Source organism: Anguilla rostrata, chromosome 13 (assembly GCF_018555375.3).
Source record: "Anguilla rostrata isolate EN2019 chromosome 13, ASM1855537v3, whole genome shotgun sequence".
Classification (NCBI taxonomy): domain Eukaryota; kingdom Metazoa; phylum Chordata; class Actinopteri; order Anguilliformes; family Anguillidae; genus Anguilla; species Anguilla rostrata.
The window spans coordinates 1,940,550-1,965,655 of NC_057945.1; the positions used below are offsets into that span (position 1 = coordinate 1,940,550).

The following is a 25,106-nucleotide window of genomic DNA, read 5'->3' on the forward strand; positions in this document are numbered from 1 at the left end:
CGTAGATGTGCGCAAGCTTCCCTCCGTGCCACTACATCCCTGACCACACCCAGTTACACTCACATGTTAAAAGGCAATGCCTGATGATGTAAAAGGTGCGTCGCACGTAGACGTGTAACATTTCATTTTCTACACAAAAGGCTCTTCTGTAATTTATATCAGCATTCACTCATTCAAGTAATAGCTGCCCGAATCTGCCAAAATGAGGCCACAAAATGCACTTTTGGCTGTGACTCAAAGTTACTTTGGGGTTCAAACCTCGGAGCTTAGTGGTTTCTGAAGACTAAAGTTTTATATGAAGTTACGCTGCTGTTGAGTTCTGTCAGTGTTGCTTTATAAGAATGGTACAGAATTGTAGAATGCCTATTATTTAGCTGGACTTTTCACAATTTCCGCTGTGTTCTAAGTGAGTTTATTGCTGTGCAGTCACTCACTCTACTTCTTGGTTCCAACTGTTTCAGACCCAAAAACGAGTTCTTTATTTGGAACTTTCCCTCAGTAATGAACCGTCTTTCCTGTTTACTCTAATTATGTCAACAGATGCTTACACACTACAAACAAAGTGAGTTTTTTTTAACACGTGTGCAGTGAACCTTGAAAATGAATTCCCACATCATGGGTTAATTTACCAGCCTGCAGATGAGAAGGTGTGCATAACGGCTGGCATCGTTAAGGCTGGAGTCCCGGGGCACAGAAAGCACTGAGCGGGCACAGTCACAGGCCTGCCCCAGCAGAGCGGTGCCCCTTCTTTTGGGCACAGGTAAAAGACGTGACTGGGGACGCCAGCGCGCGCACACGCGTGTGGACTCCTCGCCGCTGTGCGCCACTGCGTTTAAGTTCCGGGCATATTTAGCCGCTGAGTGGGCTGCCCGCGCTGGCCTGCGTGAGTACAGCACGCTAGGCCACGGTGCGTTAGCTGCCCGCGCTAGCCTGCGCGAGTACAGCACGCTAGGCCACGGTGCGTTAGCTGCCCACGCTAGCCTGCGCGAGTACAGCACGCTAGGCCACGGTGCGTTAGCTGCCCACGCTAGCCTGCGCGAGTACAGCACGCTAGGCCACGGTGCGTTAGCTGCCCGCGCTAGCCTGCGCGAGTACAGCACGCTAGGCCACGGTGCGTTAGCTGCCCACGCTAGCCTGCGCGAGTACAGCATGCTAGGCCACGGTGCGTTAGCGACTGAGAGCGACTGACCCGCAGCAGTCAGCCCCGCCCCCTATGAGCCTTTTCCCTCACAGGAACTCTGGGATATGTGTTGTAAAGGAACGGTGGAGGGCGCCAGGGACTACGAGGAGTAATGCAGCCGAGCTTCATCCTGCAGGTCTAGAGTGTGGATCGCCAAACGCAACCACACCCTCCACTACAAACCCCACAGCGGTGGTCAAGCCCCGGCTGTGGGGGGGGACAGACGGGTCACTGCATCCTCTGGTGAACGGGTGTCCAACTCCAGTCCTGGAGGGCCGCAGTGTCTGCGAGTTTAACTCCAGTCCTGGAGGGACGTAGTGTCTGCAGGTTTAACACCAGTCCTGGAGGGCTGCAGTGTCTGCAGGTTTAACTCCAGTCCTGGAGGGCCGTAGTGTCTGCAGGTTTAACACCAGTCCTGGAGGGCTGCAGTGTCTGCAGGTTTAACTCCAGTCCTGGAGGGCCACAGTGTCTGCAGGTTTAACACCAGTCCTGGAGGGCTGCAGTGTCTGTGGGTTCAACTCCAGACCTGGAGGGCCACAGTGTCTGCTGGCTTTGGGTTTGTCTCAGCACAAGTCATTAATTGAAGTCAATGATAGGCTAAAGCAGTGGTGTCAAACTCGTTGCCATGGAGGGCCGTGTGTATGCAGGTTTTCATTCCAGCCTCAGATCTTGATTATATAATTAGTTAAATTATTTGCTGAATTAGGGATGCAGGTTTGTGCACAATGGTGACCCGACGTCTATGGTGACCCGCATTGTCTAAATAAAAATTTTCTTATATTCTGTGCTTCAATGCAGTTAAACGCATATGGCTGAATGAGTAATTGGACTCAATTAAGGCAGCATTAATTGGTTGGAATGAAAACCTGCATACACACGGCCCTCCATGGCAACGAGTTTGACACCACTGGGCTAAAGAGTCCACACAGTTTGTTCTCAAGAGCTTAACTGGATGCTGATTGAAAGGAAACTACAAATCCCAGCAGACATGGTGGCTCTTCAGGACTGGAGTATGACACCCCTGCTCTAGCATGTACTGTAGGTTAATGGTGAGCATAGGTGAGTTGAATGGTCTGTATGCATTCTTCTGTTCTTTTAACTTAAGCCTCCACAGACTTCATGAAGAGTGAGCTGTAAATGTAATAGTCCTGTGTAATCTGTGTTGTAGTATTTTCCCCACATTAAAGGACAATGAAAATGTGGTATGTGAGAGGCCATAGTTAGTGTAGGGTCTGCAACCCTGGTCCTGGTGAGCTACTTGGTCTGCTGGTTTTTGTCATTACTCAGCACTTAATTGCTAAATATATTATGTGGTTTATCTGCCTCAGTTGGGGTTTACGTTCTAACTGGTTGCTGAACAAACCCCACCCAACCTTGGAGCTCCACAGGGCCAGGCCTCAGACCCCTGGTCTTGTGAAATCCACTATAGTCCTTGTGAGGGGGTCCAGCAGCAGTTGGAGCAGCAAAAGAGTGGCAGGAGACAAAAACTTCTGTTCACCCAGGTTTATTTACAGGAGACGTGCTTCAAACCCAGAACCGGTGCAAAATATGCACAGGTGACGACACATCAAAATATATATACAACAAATACCATAAACAAAAACAAAAACGAGTAAACAAAATAACAGTAGGCTATGCCTAGTAGGCCCTACTCGTTTGAATAAGCTGCATGGCTAGCATGATCACTCAGCACACACACAACATAATCACCCCAGGAGGACTTTTCCTCTGGCTTATATAGCCCAAGACCCTCCCCCGGCAATTTTATTACAAAAAAATAACGTTTCTTCCCTTTATCATTATTTCTTATTTTACCAATACATTTCAAGAACAAACAATAAATAAATACTATCCATAAACCAATGAATGAGAATAACGAACTGCCCATTACAGAAAACAAAAGAAATGCATACATCCTCCCCCTTTATTTATTTATTTACATGATGTGTCCCAAACACCCCCATGAAAAAGCCCTATGGTACGGCTCGCGTTTCCTTGGAGGACTTCCAGCAAAACCGGCTGCAGGTTTGGTTGGCGTTGGCTAGCTTTTAATATAATACAAAATAAAACAATGTTTAATATGAATGTCACCTTTAACCTTGAATAATTTCACCTTTGTCCACAAATTACGAGTAATTTACTACAAACAATTGTACCGCTACCAATTTCATTTCACAGAAATTTCGGTCGTTTTTTAAAAAGTATTTTAAAGTATTTTAAACTCGCGGTAAAACGAACATTGTTTCTTTTCCGCTTTTACCATATATTTCCGTTCACATTCATTTACAATTCACCTTCATAACACACAAACAATGGTAAGTACATTTTTCCCTCCTTCCTTCACGTTACTTTATATGGATGTTATGTTGCGCGCAATTAAAAGAACATGAACAGGGGTTTTAAATGCATTCAACCATGTGCGCATGCTTAAAACTGTAAATGTCCACAGTTCATGGTTTCACTCCATGATGGCCCTGTTACTCAAGTCATGGCTCTCAAGGTCCAAGAACTGCTGGTTTTCCACCCTCCTTTTACCTGGGAGTCAACTGTGAACACACAGCAGACCCTGTAGCTCTCCAGGACTGGGGTTGGAGACCACTGCCCTAGAGGGTGGAACAGTGGTATGTGCTCATGCTTTGCTGGTGTTCCTTTTGACCTGCCATTTAAATAATCAAGGCAGCTAATTACACAGTTAACCTTCCTCACTTGGTTTCTTGGGTCTTACTAGCTGATTTTCATATGGAAGCAAGGGCCAGTTTACCCTGAGTTTCTCCAAGGACAGGTGAATATTACTGTTCTGTAAGCATCCTGAGATAATTAATAAACCATCAAAGGGGAACAGCCTTGGCTAGAACTATGAATTTCAGCCTGCATGTGTGCGTATGTGTGAGTCAGTGTGTGTCATAGGGGACAAGGTAAGCTGTTTGTTTATCACAGGGATTGATTTATTAAGTTTCACCATATTTTTGCAGTCTGTGCATGAACCCTCTCTGGCCCCTACCTGTGGAATCCAAAGAGGTGCGACGATCTTTTTCTGATTTGGAAAGAAATGCTGCCAGTCTGCGAGCAGTTTGCAGGCTAACAGTTCACTTATGGCCAAATTCATTCCTAAGCTCGAATGCAAATACCAGACTGCAACTGTACACTGCGTGCGCAGTCCAGTTTGTGGGTTCCCATTGATGCGATGTGTGTCCAACAACATCCAATAGGCAGAACGTGCACACCAAGCTGAAAAGAAGCTGGACAAAGAAGCAGCTTACTGCTGCATAAGGGCTTCAATGTTATTCGGGGACCTATTGTTCCGGGGCACAGCAGCCCCTGTGAAAGTGGCATGCGGCCTCTGGAGCGCGCTCAGTGTGCGCTGTATCGCATGGGCTGCACTAACACACAAACCCCCATTCATGGGCCCCATTGGGAAAGAGCAGCAGTAGCATCATTACTTCATTGATCTCCAGAATGGGAATTTGCCTTCATCACCAGGCACTGCGCCATTGACATTTAGACAGTACACATCATATTTAAAGACAACACGAACAAAAGGATGGAAAGGAAGTCTGTGGAGGGATAGATGCCATAGAGGGCCAATGAAACACTGCGGTTACTGTAGAGAGGTGTTCAGCAGCCACGTGTCACTGACAGCAGATGGAGTTGTATTTTCGTTAAGGAACTTCACTGCTGATAGAAAAGATGAATGCCTGAACCTTTCAGCTGAACACTTTCGCATAATTAAGCTTTTAGGAACAAAGGGGCTTTTGTGTGGTGTTGGGGACTGCTGAAGGGGTGGCCTTGGTTATTAAGACTCATGCCTGTTTTTGCTTCATTCTCAAACTTTAAATGGCAGCCAGTGAGTTCAGGCCTTTCCAATTAGGGTAATCGGTAGGCACTGATCATGGACTAACTGAAACCGTCTGGTTTATGGGCTTTGGACAAAGGCAAACGTGCAAACACGCACACACACTTGCAGAAGGCAGAAATCTGGCCTGAAATGACCCCTGGTCAGTCTATATTTAAATATTTTTCTCAGAGTAAAGGTTTTAAGGTTTTTCCAACAAACAAAAACGCATGTCCTTTCATAAAAGCAGTTATTGATGGCTAGCGGACTGCTAAATTTAGAACCGGATAAACTGAACTGTTTTCAGATCAGTTAATTAGAATGAGGTTAGAACTGAGTAACAGCCATATAGCTAGCCTGAATCACATACACGCTGTGGCAACGGCATTTTTAAGATAATTATTAAGGTAGAAGATGGGAGTTCGACCGATGGAGGTTAAGCACGACCAAAAATAACTGCCTGCTCAAATGAAGTGTTATTTAACAGAAACGACCCACCGGATGTGCATTTGCATGAATCAAACGCATTAGCCTAATTTCGTTCCTGTTTTTTTATGTATGCCCAATCAATCCTCTCCTTCCAGTATAATCGTAAAAAGCGGTCTGGAAAATAAACGTGTCTGTTTAGCCTAGCAGTGCATCCTTGTTTAGTTGACCGATGAGCACCGTAGACTGTCACCTGAGTGAATATTTTAAAGTAGGCTATTGCTGTTGCTTTTGCATGAGAATAAATTTCAGTGTGAAAATCATGACTGTGCTTGATGATAAAAATTGATTACAAAAAAAAGAAGTACCATTCATTACATGGTGGCGAATACAAAATAAAATATGCTAATTAACGGACGACGTGTGTACTTGGAAAATACAACTATAACAAGTGAACAATATTAGCCGACCGTGTGGCAGCTGTAAAAGTGAAATTATTACTGGCCTGTTACACTTGTCCCGACGTTGGATTTTTATTTGGGGACTGCGGAGACTGAAGGCTGCGCGCGGGTCTCTCCGGCGCCCGCTGGGCTGTTTGACAGGCTGCGTCATGTGACGGCGACTGGGCAAAGATGGCGCTGCAGCGGCTATTGGAATAACCAGTACTCGTTACTCTCCTGTAGACAGCAAGACGTTCCGCAGTCGTGAAAAACGCACGCATTTCTGAAGACAGCAGTCTACCTATGAGATCAACCCGTCATCTTTCGGGAAATCCGCGCCTGCAATGGCATCGGTTCCCCAGAGTTTGCTAGCAGGCTATCCGATTTAAGTAGCCTGACTGAGAGGGGGGACGCGAATATCGGACGAGAGAAATAAATAAATAAATAAACTGTCTCTCTTCTCGCTCTGGTCGGAGATGCTGCTGCATTGGTAGTGCTGAGGGAAAGATTCTCACACACTAGTGGGGAGGCAGAGGTTACGGATAACGCAGCGTTGACTGCAAGAAAAGAAGCCACAAAGAGTGAGAAATGTGTCCTTTTAGAAACGAAATCGCCTGACTCTGGCGTCTTAATTTATTTTTCATTTTCAATAGTTATGTTATTTACTATCCGTGAAATATAGCTCTCTGTGTGTGTTCGGAGATCAGAGCGATCCATGTAACTTTCACTTGCACTCAGTCCATGAAAACGACTAAACCGGGCTTTGATTTCTTGGGAATTTTACCAGGATCATGTGGACACCTACAGAAGATGAAAAAATTGGAGTTGGTAAGTAAATTAGTTTTATTCCCATTATAATGTTGACAATGTCCTGTTTTCTCTAATTTGGAATTTCTGTGAATTCCAGACTGAATATCAAGTCATGGTTTTTCGAAAATTGTAAATTCTGCATTGCACCGTTAAACAAACAAATCGTGTGTGCGCTGAAATCTAGCCTACTCATGGTCCTAACCGTCATCCACGCTTCCCATCCCCATATTGTCATTATTTTCGCGACTATCAGCTGAAAAACGTAGCCAAACTAGCATTCTTGTAAAGACAACCGACGGCCCAGGTAGCTGCCGTTTGTAAATGTGCCAGTCGTGTTTGGCTTTTGGAAACACGTTTAATTAATTACTGTGACAGAGTAACCTGCACACTCGGTTAAGTTTTTATTGTGTATGTTTATTCCAAGGTGGAAAACGATATTTAGAATGATTCAGTGTTCAACTTGAAAATATACTGATGGCGAGATGTTTTACCGATAGGTCCAAGGTGTTTAGCCAACAGTAGGTCCTATTTATTTATTTCTTCCTGCGAATGTGAGAACACTGTTCAATTTATAGACATAATCATAATAGCCGACAGGGGGCGATGAAAACGAAGTACCTCTCCAACAGGTGCATTACAGGAAAGGTCATAATAATCATAATAATAATAATAATTCCTGAAAAAATTGGGTTAAGTTGCTTGTGGGGGAAAACTACAAAGCTGGGGTTTTTAATTGCATTTAGTAGAACATAACCTGATGTAGTTTTTGCAAATGAATAAAAATTTGCCATTTATAAAAGACGGTGCAACGACTCATGCTAATGAACAAAAGTTAATACAATATAATTCGTTGTAGCGCCAATTCTCTGGATTATTTATGGAACATTAGGCAACAATACAATCTGCGAACATCACGGTATGGGCCTACTAGCGCAAAGATTTTGTAAGTCCTCATAGTTTAGGCTAATTGCATAGCTCGTAGGCTATATGCCACAGCATTATGAAGTCTGGGGGTTCTGTTACCCGCATGGCCTTTAACTAATTTCATTGTGGGCTACTTTCAGATGGACAGCTGTAGGTTAATAGATTGGTGATCTATTGACGCCCAAACGTCAGAAGCTCTCTTATAGGCAGAGATATAGAATCGAACAGTACAACACAGAGGCAAAAGCTTCTAATGATATTATGTTTGCTATATAGGCTACTGCACCCCCATGCACGCACAGAAGAAATATAGATGCAATCTACAATGTACTAATAGCACAACACGTGTCCGTTCTGTTATTTTCCCTGTCGTCGTATGAGGTAATCATCGCTACATCACTGTGTGCATTTTCAGACTAGTCTGCTTCTCGTAATTTCTGACTTTGCTGCAGTTTCTGACTCATTTTTTGAAATTCGTTTCGACGAGGTAGTTTTTTCAGTTTAGCCACGATAACATTCTACAGTAGACTGCGACAGTGGGATTGCGTTGCACCCAGCCCTGGCTGACGTGAAAGACTTGATAACAAAGGACGAGCAGCTTCAGGCCGTTCGCTGGGACGGGGCTGAAGGTTAACCGGGAAAGTCAGGTCGCGTGCAGTTGTTGAACTGTTAATCAAACGAAATCAGAATTTCTAACAGAAACTTCATCTTATTCCCCATTTGAAAGTGAATATTATTGGGAAAAGCGAGAAGAATATTAAATTGGATTTGATTAGCCTAGCACTATATTAATATTACCTGTATGGTTCGATGAGTAGGCTACCTGGAGATGGGGAAGTGGATCAGGTTTATTGAAAATAAATACTTTCTCCCTGTGCCCTTCTCTAAGCTATCTAGAACAGCTATGTTTGAGCACTTCACTGAGGGCAAAACGGCAGACTAATTTATTTTACTGTAATTAATAGTAAGCCGCTTGAAACCGCATTTTTATAGATCCTCAGCATAATTATATGCAAAATGGACATTTTGCCTTAATTGAATATTTCAGGTTTGTAGTTTTCTAATTAATGGTCAATTCTTATCAATTGTGTCATTTATTTAGCCCACATGGTTGACTTGAGAGCTAAAATAGAAACCTGAATTTGATTTTATCAAATGGAAGCAAATAAGCGGCCAAACGGTGGTTGATTGTTTCTTTCTGATGGTTAATTGAAGGGTGAACCAAGCCACGTGCGCTGTGAGTGTTCTATTTACCCTGTGACCTGGCGTCAGCGTATTAAACCCAATCAGTACGAATGAGTTGTAGGCCTACGTCTCATAATTTGCAGCAAAACACAGACGATGTTTAAAAAAAGTGTGTGCGCGCGTGCGTGCGTGTGTGTAATCCCAAATTCTGGCAGATTGGCACTTTGCAGGATATGCTATGAATGTACATGGAAAAAAACTCTCACCCACTAACTAACTAAAAATTACCACTGAAATGCTCACAGTCACAGTGTCATTCTAAAATATTGTATGCTCGCTAATCATGTACTATGGATTTGTATCAATGAAGCTGCACTTTATTATTTCTTAATAAGTGAAAAGCTTCTTGTAATGTGCTGGTAAGAGAAAGGTTTCTAGCCTCATAGATAAATAATGATGCCTACTCCGTGTGTGGGAGGGATTTGCCCTGATGTATCCAGAATGTGGATATAAGCTTCAACTTTCATTTTGTGACTCATTGATTGTCCCATTAAAACACAGCTCTTGTAATCATGTCATCAGTAATAAGACTTACTGCTTGTTATAACACAGGGGAAAATCTTTCTCAGCTACAGTGAGGGATAAATGACAACCTTTGCCTTTAAGGGGGAACTCGCTAAAGAATTAGGATTCTCACAAGTGCATGTTAAAATGGAAGACATCCTGTAAATAATAAATAAAAAAAACACATTCCATGGTGCAGATTTGAGTATATTCACAGCACACAGTATATTTACATGTATTTTTATTTTATTCATCAGTCCTATGTATTAATTGTGAGTAACATGTCTACCTTGATGCTGGATGGTTGCAGAGGTGGATTGCAGGCAGAGCACTGGCTCTGTCCTGGTCTCACACACATTTATTGAGATGGACTGGGGCAGCTGAACCTCAAGTGGACCCATACTGTACACAGACGTACAGACTGTAGAGACGTATAGACTGTGGACCCATACTGTACACAAACGTACAGACTGTAGAGACATACAGATTTCATTTGATTCTATAGGGCAAGGACACTCCAGCATGACCCTCAAGGGCTACAGTACTACAGTTTCTTTCTTTTCTACTGAGTTCATTTGTTGATTCATGTCTCTGATTGGCCAGAGATTTCAGTCACCTGGTGTCCCAGGTCTACACCAGTCCCTGATACCACAGATAAGGGTGAAAAGCAGCTGTACTACTGGCCTCCAGGGCCAGATTTGAGTATCTCTGCTCTACACTATCCAGGCTTGGACACTGTTCTTTTACCACTCTATATTTGAATGAATCTCACATTAAATTATAAATAAAACAATACTGCAGTACATGTTTTAAGAAAGCTTGATCAGGTGCGAGGTGGGATGGTAGTTTAAGCTCAGGTCTGGCGGACATTTTCTTGTTTTGGTTTTCACAGTCCTCCTTCCCCGCTGGCTTGTTAGTCAGAGTCGGCTTGGTACCCGGTTCCCAAAGAATTCACAGCATCACAGCTCGGCTACTTAGGAAGAAACAGGAGGAGAATGTGGCTTGTCTGGACCGTCCAGTGATGTCATGCATTTCTGCCGCTTGCCTTGGCATATTTCTGTTTTTTAAAAATAATTATTTTTTTGCTAAACGAGGAGATGGCGTAGAGAGATGGGAAAAACGAAAGCGGGCCCTGGCTGTAAACAGACCCACCTTTCATGGGAGACGGGGGGGGGCGATTCCGGTCCTGGGGAGGGAGGTTACTCATGGAGCTGCTCCAAGCGGCCTCCGAAGTTTCTGGCGTGGCGAGGGGAAAACAGCTATTCACCCTGCCGCGCGGTGAATGAGCCTTTGTCATGGAGATGGGGCTGCTCTGAATACAGCCCTGGAGCCCCGGGGTCCCTCTCCCTGCGGCTGCTCTGTATTCCCATCAGCTAGCGGCCCGCGGCACAGGAACAGGAAGTGCTGCGTTTCCTGGCCTGCGTTAGCGCTGTGGGCCCTTTATTCCCTGTAGCCTGCGTTAGCGTTGTGAGCCCTTTATTCCCTGTAGCCTGCGTTAGCGTTGTGAGCCCTTTATTCCCTGTAGCCTGTGTTAGCCCTGAGGGCCCTTTATTTCCTGTAGCCTGTGTTAGCGCTGAAGGCCCTTTATTCCCTGTAGCCTGTGTTAGCCCTGTGAGCCCTTTATTCCCTGTAGCCTGTGTTAGCGCTGTGGGCCCTTTATTCCCTGTAGCCTGTGTTAGCCCTGAGGGCCCTTTATTCCCTGTAGCCTGTGTTAGTGCTGAGGGCCCTTTATTGCCTGTAGCCTGTGTTAGCGCTGAAGGCCCTTTATTGCCTGTAGCCTGCGTTAGCGCTGTGGGCCCTTTATTCCCTGTAGCCTATGTTAGTGCTGAGGGCCCTTTATTCCCTGTAGCCTGTATTAGCGCTGAAGGCCCTTTATTGCCTGTAGCCTGTGTTAGCCCTGTGGGCCCTTTATTCCCTGTAGCCTGTGTTAGCCCTGTGGGCCCTTTATTCCCTGTAGCCTGTGTTAGCGCTGTGAGCCCTTTATTCCCTGTAGCCCGCGTTAGCCCTGTGGGCCCTTTATTGCCTGTAGCCTGTGTTAGCCCTGTGGGCCCTTTATTCCCTGTAGCCTGCGTTACGTGGCCCTTATCCTGTAGCCTGTGTTAGCGCTGTGAGCCCTTTAATCCCTGTAGCCTGTGTTAGCCCTGAGGGCCCTTTATTGCCTGTAGCCTGTGTTAGCCCTGTGGGCCCTTTATTCCCTGTAGCCTGCGTTAGCGTTGTGGGCCCTTTATTCCCTGTAGCCTGTGTTAGCGCTGTGGGCCCTTTATTCCCTGTAGCCTGTGTTAGCCCTGAGGGCCCTTTATTCCCTGTAGCCTGTGTTAGCGCTGTGAGCCCTTTAATCCCTGTAGCCTGTGTTAGCCCTGAGGGCCCTTTATTCCCTGTAGCCTGTGTTAGCGCTGAGGGCCCTTTTTTCCCTGTAGCCTGTGTTAGCCCTGGTTAGCGCTGTGAGCCCTTTAATCCCTGTAGCCTGCGTTAGCCCTGGTTAGCGCTGTGAGCCCTTTATTCCCTGTAGCCTGCGTTAGCCCTGGTTAGCGCTGTGAGCCCTTTATTCCCTGTAGCCTGTGTTAGCGCTGCGGGCCCTTTATTCCCTGTAGCCTGCGTTAGCCCTGGTTAGCGCTCTGAGCCCTTTATTCCCTGTAGCCTGCGTTAGCGCTGTGAGCCCTTTAATCCCTGTAGCCTGCGTTAGCCCTGAGGGCCCTTTATTCCCTGTAGCCTGCGTTAGCCCTGGTTAGCGCTGTGAGCCCTTTATTCCCTGTAGCCTGCGTTAGTGCTGTGAGCCCTTTAATCCCTGTAGCCTGCGTTAGCCCTGGTTAGCGCTGTGAGCCCTTTATTCCCTGTAGCCCGCGTTAGCGTTCTGGCAGCTGGCCTGCTCTGTGGGTATTGGGGCAGTGAGGCAGAATGGCATCTGGCCATTATGTGTCCCTGGCGCTAACCCTGGCAGAGAGGAGAAAATTGGTCCTGGCAGCAGACTCTGAAAAGGGGCCAGTTAATATAACCCAGGGCACCGCAAATCCCAAACTGGATTACTGCTAATGTTTCAGGAATATTTGTTTTCCCAACACTTCTTGAGCGAAGGCTGTTATTGTGGCGGAAGCCCTCAGCTGTGGCTCTAACACGTGGCAGCTAAGAGCGTCATAGGCCTCCACGCCTGCGCTCGTAACGCTCAGACACAGAGCCGTTGGTTAACACTGCGTGGGGTAGCTCCCCAGGCCATCTGTCCAGAATGACTGACCGTGTGTGAGGGATTCTGCTGGAATGTCTGCCATTTTGGCTCTCAACAGTGTTGGTGAATGGGACAAGGCCCTGACAGGTTCCACATTTTGAAATAGTTTTTTTTTTAGCATGAGCCATTTGTATCAATAGCAAAGACTTACATAATACTAATGTGTGTAAATGAATTGGTATCTCTTTTCAAAGACAGGTAGAATCAAGCAGTAACACTAATTTTACATGCTAGTGATTAGAACAACATGCAGCCAAAAATCGGAAAGTTGAGATGATTCCAGAAAAACATAGCCTACAATGTAAGAAGAACATATTCCTTAAAACAAAGAATGTGTATGGGTACCATTATACATCTGTTAAAAGTAGATGTAATAGATTAATAAAAAATGTACATTTTTGAAGGCTGGCTTTATTATTTGCACCACATAATGTGTATTTTATTTGATAGAAAACTTTTACAATGTGTTTGATATATACATGCTATGTTTTTGTTAAAAAAAGCCTTTCCAGGCTGCACAGAATTCCATGCAATATTTCCTACATTTAGACTCTGAACAACTTGAGCTGGAACAACTTCCTCTCTGGAAATGTTGTTCTCGGTGGGAGTAATATGTTGGGGGTACACAATGCTATGCGAGGGGGAATTGGCTGGTAATAACCTAGAACAAACTTACCGGCATTGGTAAGATTCTGGTAGATATGATGATGCAGCATAAATACACGCTACACAATAGAGACAGATTTGATGTGCTGCTGACGCTGTACATGAAGTGAAAATATGAGATCAGAATGTGGCCATAGTCATCTGAACCAGTTTTATTTATGTATTTTTAATTGATCTTTTTTTTCCCGGTCAAACTCACTACCAGATCTACACAGTAGCTTAAATGAAAGTACAATCAAAGTAACTCTGTAGACCCAGAGCTACACAACCTTGTACCTGGAGATCTACTGTCCTGTAGGTTTTCACTCCAACACTAACAAAGTACACGTCATTCAACAGCTAGAGCAGGGCTGCCCAACCCTGTTCCTGGAGATCTACTGTCCTGTAGGTTTTCACCTCATTCAACAGCTCATTGAGCTGCTAATTATCAGGTGTGCCAAATTAGAATTAATTAGAGATCACCAGGAACACAGCGGGGCAGCCCTGAACTAGGCCTCTGCTCTCTGCGTAATAATAAAGGGTGACTAAATCACATTTTTGTCACATTTTTCCTTAATAAGTTGACATCTCTCCTCATCTGACTTTTCCATGAATTTGGAAATTGTGGCAGTTTGTTTGTTCTGTAATGTACAACAGGCCGATATCAGCATAGCCAATGGCCAGTGATGGCAGCCTGATACTTAAGAATTTAAATATCTAAGAGTTTCTAAATTGTGCACCCCTATTTAATGTGCAACACATCAGTTGGATACACATGATTATATTTCCATTGTATTTGGGATATGAAGGTAGATGGAATATACACCTTGGCACATTTGGATTAATGGAGTCATAATTCAGCACAGGAGATGTGCCGGGTCGCCAGATGAGCCTGATGATGGATGACCGCTCCAGAGTGAATTTCTGAGGCGCTAAGATAACTAAGACTTGTTATAGATGAATATTGGTGTGCACTGTCAGCTGAATTTTAAAATGAATTTTGTCATCTGCAGATGTTCAAGCAAAGGCTCACCAAGTTCAGTCATTTTCTATACCTTTCGTGGACATTAAAAGGTGCCTTATTTTGATAGGCGTGAAATATAAAGGGAATCCATGTTTGTTTCCCCCTGAAACCAGTGCAGCGAAGCGAGCGTGCCTTTCCCCAGATTAGTAGAGCCACTGTGCGCTAATTGGGCTCAGCATGTTTAGCTCGTTCGTACGCAGGACTGGAGAGCGTAAGGAACGATCGCATTTTTAGCGCGTAACGCGGGATAATGAGAAATCAGCGTGTGCTGATCGACATGAAAGCATCATTATTCCCTCCCGAGCCCCCGGGGGGGGGGGGGGGGGGGGGGGGGCACGTGCTCTTTAAGCCCAGCTGGGTGGGGAGGGGGGGGTGCGCTCACAGGCAGGCGGCTCGTATTGGGTCCTCCAGTCTAATCCTGGTGGGTTTGAGAGGTGGAGACCCCGGAACGTTCCGCGTCGAGGGGGACCCGTGAATATTTACGGCGGAGAGGCCGAGCGCGATCAGCGCGTCGGGAAAGGCGGGGGGGTCGCTGGGACGCGCTGTTGGAAAAGCTCCCAAAAGACGTGCGCTACTGTTTCAGCGCAGGTCATTAAGCCCGTTAAGACGTATTAATCGCCTCCCGGCAGCGCCAGCCGGGGCGCGGTCACGTCTGTGTTTTTCACCGTGGTAACGGGAATGATACGAACGGCGGGTTGCCACGCGCCGCTCCCCGGGATAGCGCTGCGGCGCCGCTTTTGGCCGCGGCGGCCAGACGGGGGTTCGCGGCGCCCGTCTCCCGCGCGGGGGGGGGTCTGCCGCTAAACAATACATGTGAATTACAGGAATTCAGGGTTAGGAACCGTTGCATAGCAACAACTTTACTACTTCTTCTCGTAGTAGTATTAGTATGCATATTAATATTATTTGTTTATAAAGTATGAAAAAGTACAGTACAATTGTGTGCACTGAAAAGTGCACACAATTGTGGTCTGATGAGACTAAAGAGCTCAGCTTTAGTCTCATCAGACCACAAATTTTTGCACTATTACAAAAATTTTTGCACTATTTTTGTAATAGTGCAAAAAATTGTGTGCACTATTACAAAAACAAGCAAAAATCCCAACAAACAGATATTCCGAAGAAAACAAAATGGCTGTGCAGTAGAGTTTTCAGCCTGGTTTAGTAAACCTACCTTGATTGTAACTGTCCCGTCATCAACCACAAATGCGGAGAGAAGGCCTTGGCGCTCGGGGGAGACGTGTCACACAGTCTGCAGGGCGGCCGGCCCGGGCCCGCCGGATTAGCGTGCGGACTAACCGAGGAACCGGAGTGACTGGAGGACTCTGGCCAGAGCCCATGACTGTGAGAGCAGCATCTTTACTCGGGGTAAGCTGATCTTGAACGGGGATAGATATCCGGAAGGACAGAGGAAACTCAGAAAGAGAAACAAGCCGATTCTGAAAAAGAGGATGACAGAAGGTAATACTCTTTGGGATTGGGGGGGGGAGGGGGTTGGGGACTCTTTTAATTACCTCGGACAGAAAAGAGGAGGAATAAGGCTGACTTAGGCCGCGCGTTGAAAAGGCTTGTCGGGTGGGGAGGCCGGTCGTATCAGAATCACCTCAGCGAGGCTTCATTCGGGGTGTAAAACATGACAGCCGTTCTGGCTCAGGCTGGAAGAGGACGGAAATGCCTTTTTATGGAGCCGTGCAGAGTTGGTTCCGTAGAAAAGTCAACAAGCGAAACGAGAGCGATGCTGCAGCAGTGCATTGTGGTGCCGCTCGCTGTTTATGGAAATGGAGCGTGAGCCCGCGGTCGGAGAAACGTCACCCCACGTAGCGCTAACTCATGCTCCAGCGTGCACTGAGTGCCCTTTATCATTTTTAACATTTCGCTCTTATAAACCTGCTTATAAGTGCAGCAGTTAGCAGGGCTGCCTTCAAGAGGGGAAAAAATAGCATAATATTCAGTGGAAATGTTTGTAATAAGCACGGTCCAGTGATAGATAGATTTCAGGGTAATGTAGTGTACTAGCTGACTGCCCTAAATTGAATCGGATGTAGGTAACGGTTGAGAGTACTGCTGGCCTCAGCCTACTAAAGTGCACTTCAATCAAAGATGGTAAGGCCACAAACAGGACGGACCGTTCTAGAGTATTTTTCAGGGTACGTGTAATTAGCCCACAGCACTGCAAGTGCCAATATATACAGTGCAATAATGAATGAACTCAACGAGCTGACACACATGCAGGTACGTTGCCATGCAGTCTCGTGGTGACCACGAAAACGCTTTGTATTATTATTATTTGCGTTATTTTGCGTGTGCCGTTACCGACAGGTGGAGTTCCTCAGGGCGTGGTTCTCAGGTCTGAACGTGCTTACAGAGAAGCGCAAGCCTTAAGTTCCGCTCAGCCGAACGGGAATCGGTGCTGAGCACCGCTGAGTGTGAGTCTGGGCCCTGAACGAAGGCGCGGTCATTAACATTGTGGCGCGTGCGGCTGCCGCCTGGCGTTCCCGCCTGTCCACTGTTCACTGAGCCCTTCCGTGTTTACAGTGGAGAGGGTGAAGTCACACCAGTCTAACTGCACAGAATTAAATTCAGTTACGCTACATGTCTCCCAGTTTATATTTTGCGTACATGTTTATGATGGAAAATCTCAGTGTTTGTGTTGAATGTTTTTTTTTCCCAGTTGATCATCTTTTTCTTTCATAACAATACAGCGGTAATTATAATAACAGATGGGGAAACGAGAATACAACAATTTAGCAAAAATGCGTTTTGAAACTATATTGCAGCGTTGCAGTTTTGGTCACATATCATTAAGAGCAGTTGACACAGCAGTTTGGATTAGTCAAGCATGAGTGTGTAGTTGGAGCATGCTCAGTCAGTCTGGTGGGGGAGGAGCATGCTCAGTCAGTCTGGGGGTGAGGAGCATGTTCAGTCAGTCTGGTGGGGGGGGGGAGAGCATACTCAGTCAGTCTGGGGGGGGAAACCCCCCCCACCAGGCTGACTGAACATGCTCCTCACCCCCAGACTGACTGAGCCCCCAAGACTATCTGCAGAATTTTGTGCGCATGAGGACTGCCAGAACACACACACCTGACTGCGCTCAGATTTGTCTTGTCTACTGAGGTGGGGTCTATTCTGCCGCGATCAGGATTCGATTAGTACGTCACTTTGCCTCACCGTCAGGATTTGACCCATATGTCATCATACGGTCGGGATTTGACCCATATGTCATCATACGGTCGGGATTTGATCCATATGTTATCATACGGTCGGGATTCGATCCATATGTCATCATACGGTCGGGATTCGATCCATATGTCACCATACGGTCGGCATTCGATCCATATGTCACCATATGGTTGGGATTCGATCCATATGTCACCCTACAGTCGGGATTTCATCCATATGTTGCTTCATGGTCAGGATTCGGTCCGTACGTCACCTCACCGTTGGGATTGTATCTGTTAAAAAAGAAAAAGAATGCTACTCTATTATTTGTCTTTTTCTGTACAATAGCTGCCAGCAGATGAAGCTGTGGTTTGTAACCTTTGTGCCTTGGTCCTATAGATCAGCTTTATTTTCTGGTTCATTAAGAGCTGTTTGTTTTTCTCTGGCTAACTGGGCAGGTTTTCCTCTCCTGGTCCTGGTCCTGGACGGTGTCCTAAAATTTAGCGATAATGAAAAACAGAGCTCCATATAAGAGCAAACAAGCTGCACATAATTACTATCACAGAAAGGATAGAAAATCTATACGGCTGGATTTCTTTCCTCGGTGGGTGCAGTGGTGTTGAGCAGATGTGTGATTGGCTGATCCTGGATCAGCGCCCCACCCCTGAGCTTCCAGCTCCCCCCCCCTCAGGTTGCTGGTCCTGGTTTGGATCATGCGTGTAGCCACGCGTGCTCACTCACGCACATGCACAGATACACAGATGACGTTAGCAGACATGCGTGTAGCCGCGCGCGCGCGCTCACTCACTCACTCACGCACAGGCACAGATACACAGATGACGTTAGCAGACATGCGTGTAGCCGCGCGCGCTCACTCACGCACAGGCACAGATACACAGATGACGTTAGCAGACATGCGTGTAGCCGCGCGCGCTCACTCACGCACAGGCACAGATACGCAGGTGACGTTAGCAGACATGCGTGTAGCCGCGCGCTCACGCACGCACATGCACAGATGACGTTAGCAGACATGCGTGTATCCGCGCGCGCTCACGCACGCACAGGCACAGACACAGATGACGTTAGCAGACGTGCGTGCTGAGCGGATAACGAGCGATCGGTGGCTCGTTTCACGTGCGCTTTAATTAGCGGACGCGCCCCACTGATTGTGCCTGTTCCTGCCGGCCTCCTGATTGGCTGAGCTCAGGCGAGGGTGTGTAATGAGTCACCGAGCGCAGGAAGCTGCCCTGGCGATTGTGTCTGCCGCCGCCCCGTTTCCCCCGGAGGTTCACAGCTACGCGCCGTCCAAGCGCTCTGTCTGTGAATGCTCTCTTTCACAGTCTGCATTCACACCTCCCGAAGCCCTGTTCTGAAGTGCGTGCGTGCGTGTGTGTGTGTGCATGCATGTGTGCGTGCGTGTGTCTGCTTGGGTGTGTGTGTGAGTGCGTGTGCACGTGTGCGTGTGTGTGTGTGCATGTGTGTGTGCGTGTGTGTGCATGTGTGTGTGTGTGTGTGTGTGCGTGTGTGAGTGTGCATGTACGCATTTGCATATGTGTGTGCTCGTGTGTGTGCGCGTGTGAGTGTGTGTGTGTGCATGTATGCATGTGCGTATGTGTGTGTGTGTTTGTGTGTGTGTGTGCGTGTGTGTGTGTGTGTGCATGTGTGCGTGCGTGTGTCTGCTTGGGTGTGTGCGTGCATGTGCGTGTGTGCGTGTGTGCGTGTGTGCGTGTGTGCGTGTGCGTGTGCGTGTGCGTGTGCGTGTGCGCGCGTGCGTGTGTGTGTGCATATATGTGTGTGTGTGGCTGGGGCCATTCCAGAATACTGAACTTGGCTCTGGAATACTGAGCCATATGATTTGGGTCCTTGTCCTGTTGGAAGATGAACATTTGCCCTAAACACTGATCTCGTATGGACTGAAATAGTTCTCCTCAGGTATTTACCTGTATGTGGCTCAGTGCATCTTGCCCTTGACGCCATGCCTCTGAGTCCCTCCTGCTTGCAGACAGCCCCGTGGCATGATTCTGCCACCGTGTTTGACGGTAGGAATGGTGTTACCTGGGTGATGTGCTGTGTTTATGTTGCGACTTTGTTTTCAGGCCAAAGAGCTCAGCTTTAGTCTCATCAAACCACAGAATGTTCTTCCGGAAGGTCCCAGGGTCTGTCTCAATGCTTCAGGAAAAACCCAGGTGTGAGTTAATGTTGGCCTTTCTCAGAAGTGGCTCTCCTTAAGAGGCCAGATCTGCAATGTCCTGAAGAAGCTGTTGAATTCCTTGGTCTTCATGGCAGTGTGACTGATCTGATCTGTGTGACCTCACATAGCCGGTGTTATGTATTCAGTAAACACACAACTGAACACAGGAGGACTCTAAATCAACATAGGTGGACCTGGTTGATGCATTTGCTGCGATCTCTCAAGGAAATGGCCTAATTTCGGTTGTAAATGCAAAGGTGATGAATGCTTATCACTGAAGTCATTTTCAGGTTTTGATTTATAGTTTACTGCTTATAACATCTCAATACTTTGTTTTGACATTGTAGAGTATTACATATTGTAGTAGAAAAAAACAAATTTAAATGTATTTTAATTTGACTTAAATTTGACTCTTGGTCATATAATTATCTGAGATACTTCAACCCTTGAGTCTCCAATGAAATCCTGCAGATTACTATCGGTTTTGAAAGAATTAAAAACTATTTTCACCAGTTTCAGAATACAGCTGACATCTTTGATATGATTGCGCATTTTAATTAGTAGCATTCTCTGGGAGGTGCAGAAGATTTTTACTAGAATCTAAGGTGTCACAGAAGTTCTGATCCGTATTTCATCCGGGCCTGTTTTTGGTACAGCACACGTTGGCTCCATACCAGTTAAGTTGGTGCTGTATTAATCAATGTGGAATTAAAACTCATTACCAATGTGACTCAGACTTCATGGTCGAAATACACAGTTGCCAGTCTTTGTCTATTTTCATATCGATATTAAAATATTTTGGCTGGCCCATCACATTTTGGACTACAGTTCCCAGGTTCTCTTGCAAAGGGCAGAACGGGTTGTGGAGGGAGGAGGATTGGTCAGACTGGTTAGATGCTGTCTGGGGTTTGAGGTGACCTGAACTGGCCGGGACACTGTCCATGGTGCTGAAGAGCCTCTCTCTGTTTTGAACCCTGGATAATGGGGACATGAGGAGCAGGGAGGCTTTGCCTGTGACTCTTTATAGTGAGACGTTCTGCAGTGGAGAGGCTCGGCAGCGCCCCCTGTCTGCACCTGCTGTTCCATGACTCAGACGGCTCTGTTAGAGCACGGCTGTCCGCACACGCGTGCAGAGCTGGCCCTACTGTACGCTCATAAAAGCCTGTTTTCTTCGGAATAATTTATTACGTTTGTCGTGATCTGGATGTGGCCTAGTTTTCTCAAACGCACCCAGGTGATTTTTTGTGATATAGAGAAATTAAAAGCAACGGTTGCCGATTAATCTGAAACGGTTTGTGATTTGAGGAATTTTGTGGATGTGCTCAGCGCAGACTGCTGGGAAGTAAAGCAGTAAATCACGAATCTGACTGCCTGGTTGAGCGTCTCCGCTCAGGTAGGTCGTCGTGGTAACACCTCCCGTAGGTGTCTGAAATGCTGTCTGTAAACAGGTGGACAAAGAGGAGAAAAGTGCCGTTGGAGCTACCTGATATTTTTTCTCTCTCGCACTCTGAGTCTCGAGGACTTCACATTTCTGCAGTTTACAGACATGGTTCTTTATTCTCTTCCCTTCTGTCTTTTTTATGCCTTCTGTTGTCTTTAAGCAAAGGATCATGTCAGAGTAGATTAGGCCCGTTGGCTGTAAATTCCGCTGAAGTGTCTCAGCTGCAGGACACTTCCTCCTCTGTCTCTCCCGGCTTTGAGCTCCCCACCCCCACCATGCCCATCTAAATTCCAAATGGCTGCAGCTTCTCTCCACAGGCTCTGTGTCTGATCAGGTTTTTCAGTCGTTCTTCCATGAAACGAGCTAAACTGACCTTGATCCGCCTTCGAGATTCAGCTCGATCCGCTGTGGAGATTCAGCTCGATCCGCCATCGAGATTCAGCTCGATCCGCTGTGGAGATTCAGCTCGATCCGTTGTGGAGATTCAGCTCGATCCGCTGTGGAGATTCAACTTGATTCGCCGTGGAGATTCAGACGACCCGGGCCTGCGTGCTAAGAAACGGAGAGATCAATCCGAGACCAGGAAGGGAGTTTCTTACATGCAGACTGGCGCTGGTCCCATCCAGTAAGCAGGCCAGAAATCGATTGCTCCTGGACAAATTCCAGACAGAACTGGTGTTGCTTTACACAGTGTGACGAGCAGGGAGCCTCAAGCTGCCATGTCCCAGTTTGGATGAGACATTTCTCCAAGAGACACAGCACCGCATAATTAAGTACATATCTATATTTTAAGCTCTCCTCTATTTGTACTTAGAGCAGACCCCCCACCCCCGTATACAAAGTCCACCCCTTCTTTAAAAATAGTCCCCTCTTTTTCCTCTCTCGATTTCTTGCTGCATTGAAGGCAGTTTACCAGACGGTTCTTAACAGGCAAGTCCTCTCTTCTATCTGGAGATGTTTTACCTAATTACATAGTTGCTTCTCAAGATGACACCCCACCAACACACACACACACACACGCGCGAACAAACACACACACACACAGACACGCACAGACACACACACACGCACACACACACTGAATATTAGATAGCGAATGCTGTTTTTGATCTGATTGGCATGGCTGAAGGTTAGAGCCTGGAGCGGTGTGTTTGTGCAAACAGTGTCCGACGCTGCAAGTTGGCTGCCGAACATTTAGCCAAAGCTTTGATCGCTGGCCTCGCTGGGGGATCTGGGCCTAAACATTCCCTTCTCTCTGCTCGATGCGCGCTTGTTTACCTCTGCGTCTGTCAGACGTGATTTGTTAGCTGTGCGCTACCTCGCTTACGTATGGAGCGTCTCTGCGCAGTCTGGATACAGGTGGTGCTGTTTCATGGGTGCCCGTAGACGTGGTGCATTGTGGGAAAAGCGAACCGTATGGGAAGCTTGTGGCTTCCCCCGTTTCCCTTGCGTGTGTGGAAGGAACCTCACAGTCGGTCCGTTTGCCCAGGAGAGGATGCTGGGATGCGGGGGGCTGGACTCCTCCATCGCACAATCGCCCACCGCTCACGGGCCGGAACACTGTAGGATTCTGACAGCGAGTTCCGCCGTTGTTATGGCGACACCGGCGGAACAGAGCCGGCTGTTGAGGTGACTGCGGAACTCTGCGGCTCGCCACAACAAAAACAGCCGGAGCGGATTCCAGCATCGCTATAACAACCGCGGAACACAGAGTCAAAAATTCCGTCGGATTTGCTTTGTTCAGCCAGCCACCTCAAAGGGAAGGCAAAATGTCTGTCAGGCGCTGCTGATGCACGACTCTGAGACACGAAACGCGGAGATGTGTCAGCGCTGAAAACAACACAAGTACAAATCTCCCTTTCAGTGAAAATTGTGCTTGTTCTTGTTTAATGCGTGGCTAATTAGTAGAGCAGAATGCAGGCAGGCAGGCAGGCAGGCAGTGTAAGGGACAACTGTAGAGAGATAATATGTCACAGGCCTAAATGTAAAATAAAATATTTATTTCCTGGAACTTATTTTACTGTTCTTGTTACACTTATTGTGAATGGTTTCCCACATTTAGAAGCACATTTCCCTCTGTGACTGAAGATGAAAAGATGGCGCCCCTGTTGGGCTTTTGGGGCTACCTTCCGTCCGTTTAATCGCAGTATTATCTGTCCTGTCTGTACTTTTAAACTCCCCTCCTCTCCTGCTGCATCGTCATCACTCGTATCACTGGGGGGGGGTCAGTCCCCCGCCCCTCCAAGAGTGGGATTGTGTCAGAATGCTGCATTTCCCATGCTGGCTGTTCTTTATAAGGACGGGCTGCTCGTGTGACACATGCCGCGTGTCCTGCACGTGCGACCGCATGCTGGCTCGAACACAGCGCTGGCCCTCATGCGTTCTCCTGCCTCGTCTGTCTCTGCCTGTCGGCCGACGCCAGGACTCCGACCGGAGTCGCTCGCTTGGGATCGGTCACGTCGCGGTCCGCGAGAACAGCGAGCGCTCCCGCGCGTTTTTTAAATTTATTTATTTTTTTAAATTTATTTTATTTTTAATATATATTATATAAAATATCATCGCCGCGCGTGTGACGGGGTCCGCGGCGCGGCGACGTGGACACATCGTCACGTTTGCGTCGAGCTGAGCAGCGACGCCGCCGGTCCGCCCCCAGGCTTCCTGCGTTTTTATTAGCCGGCTGATTTATTCGGCACCGCCGCGCGGACCTGCGGCGGCCCGCTCGGTATAAACGCCCTGCCGCCGGTTATCCGGTCCGCCTGCAGCGCCGTCGAGCGCGGCGTTCGGAGTGAGTCGCCCGCTCCTCGCCGCGTCCGGCCCCGCAGCACGCGGAGTTAAACCTGACCTTTGACCCCCGGCCGACGGGGAAACCCAGCCGGGATCGGATGTCCTGAAACGGCTGACCCCGGAGTCAAGCTCAGCTGTGAAGCAATGCATTCTGGGGGTTCGCTTACCGTGGAAGCGCTAGTCCAGATCTGACTGACCTACTTCTGTTTGTCGAGCTTGAATCTGCCATCTCACTGCTTTCCACCCGCACCAAACTTTTTACCCAGTAGCTAGCTAATGTTTTCTTTTATAGGAAAGAGATACAGATATCAGCTTTGCACGTGGTGAGGTCACGTCCATCACTTGAAATATACTGCGGTTTAATGTAAAATTGGAAAGTAGTCCGCTGAAAGCATTTAAAGCAGTATGAAAGTGACTGAGCCCCACTTACACAGCAGACTATAGCTCACTGATGCACTTCTGTGGTTCTAAGGCTTCATGGACAACAAGCTCTCACCAAATGGAAATCTCTCAGAATGTACAGGCTGAACGATGTAATAAGTGCTTTAATGAGCAGTGCATTGGGATGCTTGGTTGAGATCAGAGGTTGTTATGGTAGCATGGCAGACAGGCACGCGTGGGGTTAAAGTGCTATCTTTAGTTCAGGAGAACTTTGCTCCTGGTGAACAGCCTTCCTCGCGTCCTCACAGATTCTGTAGACTAACCAGATGGAAAACCCCTGCACATCTTCCTTGTTCTCTACCGAAGGGTTACCTGCAGGAGTTTCCGGTGCTGCATTGCAGCTCATGAATATTCAGAAAAAGGTGTGCCCATGGACAGGCATTTCCACGGTAATATCCTTGGGCACGCCCCTTTCATTAATATTCATGAGCTGCATCGCACCAGACCGTTTCGGTGCCAGCGATGTCCGAGCTGCTGTCTTCGGCCTTTTCAGGAGGGTGGCTCGCTGATTTGAGCGCCAGCGGCGAACAGTAGCCGCTACAGAGCCGCGGGGTCGCGGGGTCGCGGCGTCCTGCTGGATGGGACACTATTGAATATGTAACAGCCTCTGACACGTCCCCTGTGCCCATCAGTGCGTGCGAGGGTGGGATTTTAGCCAGCGATAATCAGCACGTGGGCTGCTAGCCTCATGCAAAGCAGCTTTGCCTGGGCTGCCGTTCAGCTGAAAACATGCAAAGCAGTCAGGCCCCTACACCAAAGCCATGAAATCATCATGAATTATAAACAGTGAGCCCCCCTCCTCCGCTTGTATCCAGATCTTCTCTGTCCTTCTTAATGTGT

The 25,106-nt window shown here is 47.3% G+C and overlaps 1 protein-coding gene across 10 annotated transcripts in view; it reads left to right on the forward strand.

Annotated features, from left to right (window-relative positions):
* Positions 1-5,432: 5,432 nt before the first annotated feature.
* The window catches only part of dock3 (dedicator of cytokinesis 3), a 332,206-nt gene continuing 312,532 nt past the window's right edge, over positions 5,433-25,106 (forward strand). For 2 of the 10 annotated variants that reach the window (XM_064305961.1, XM_064305962.1), the window contains exon 1: positions 5,433-6,706. In XM_064305961.1, coding sequence (XP_064162031.1) covers positions 6,670-6,706 — 37 coding nt within the window. In that variant the 5' untranslated portion in view covers positions 5,433-6,669. The remainder of the gene's footprint in view (positions 6,707-25,106) is intronic. The other 8 variants (XM_064305964.1, XM_064305966.1, XM_064305965.1 and 5 more) reach the window with 6 other exon arrangements.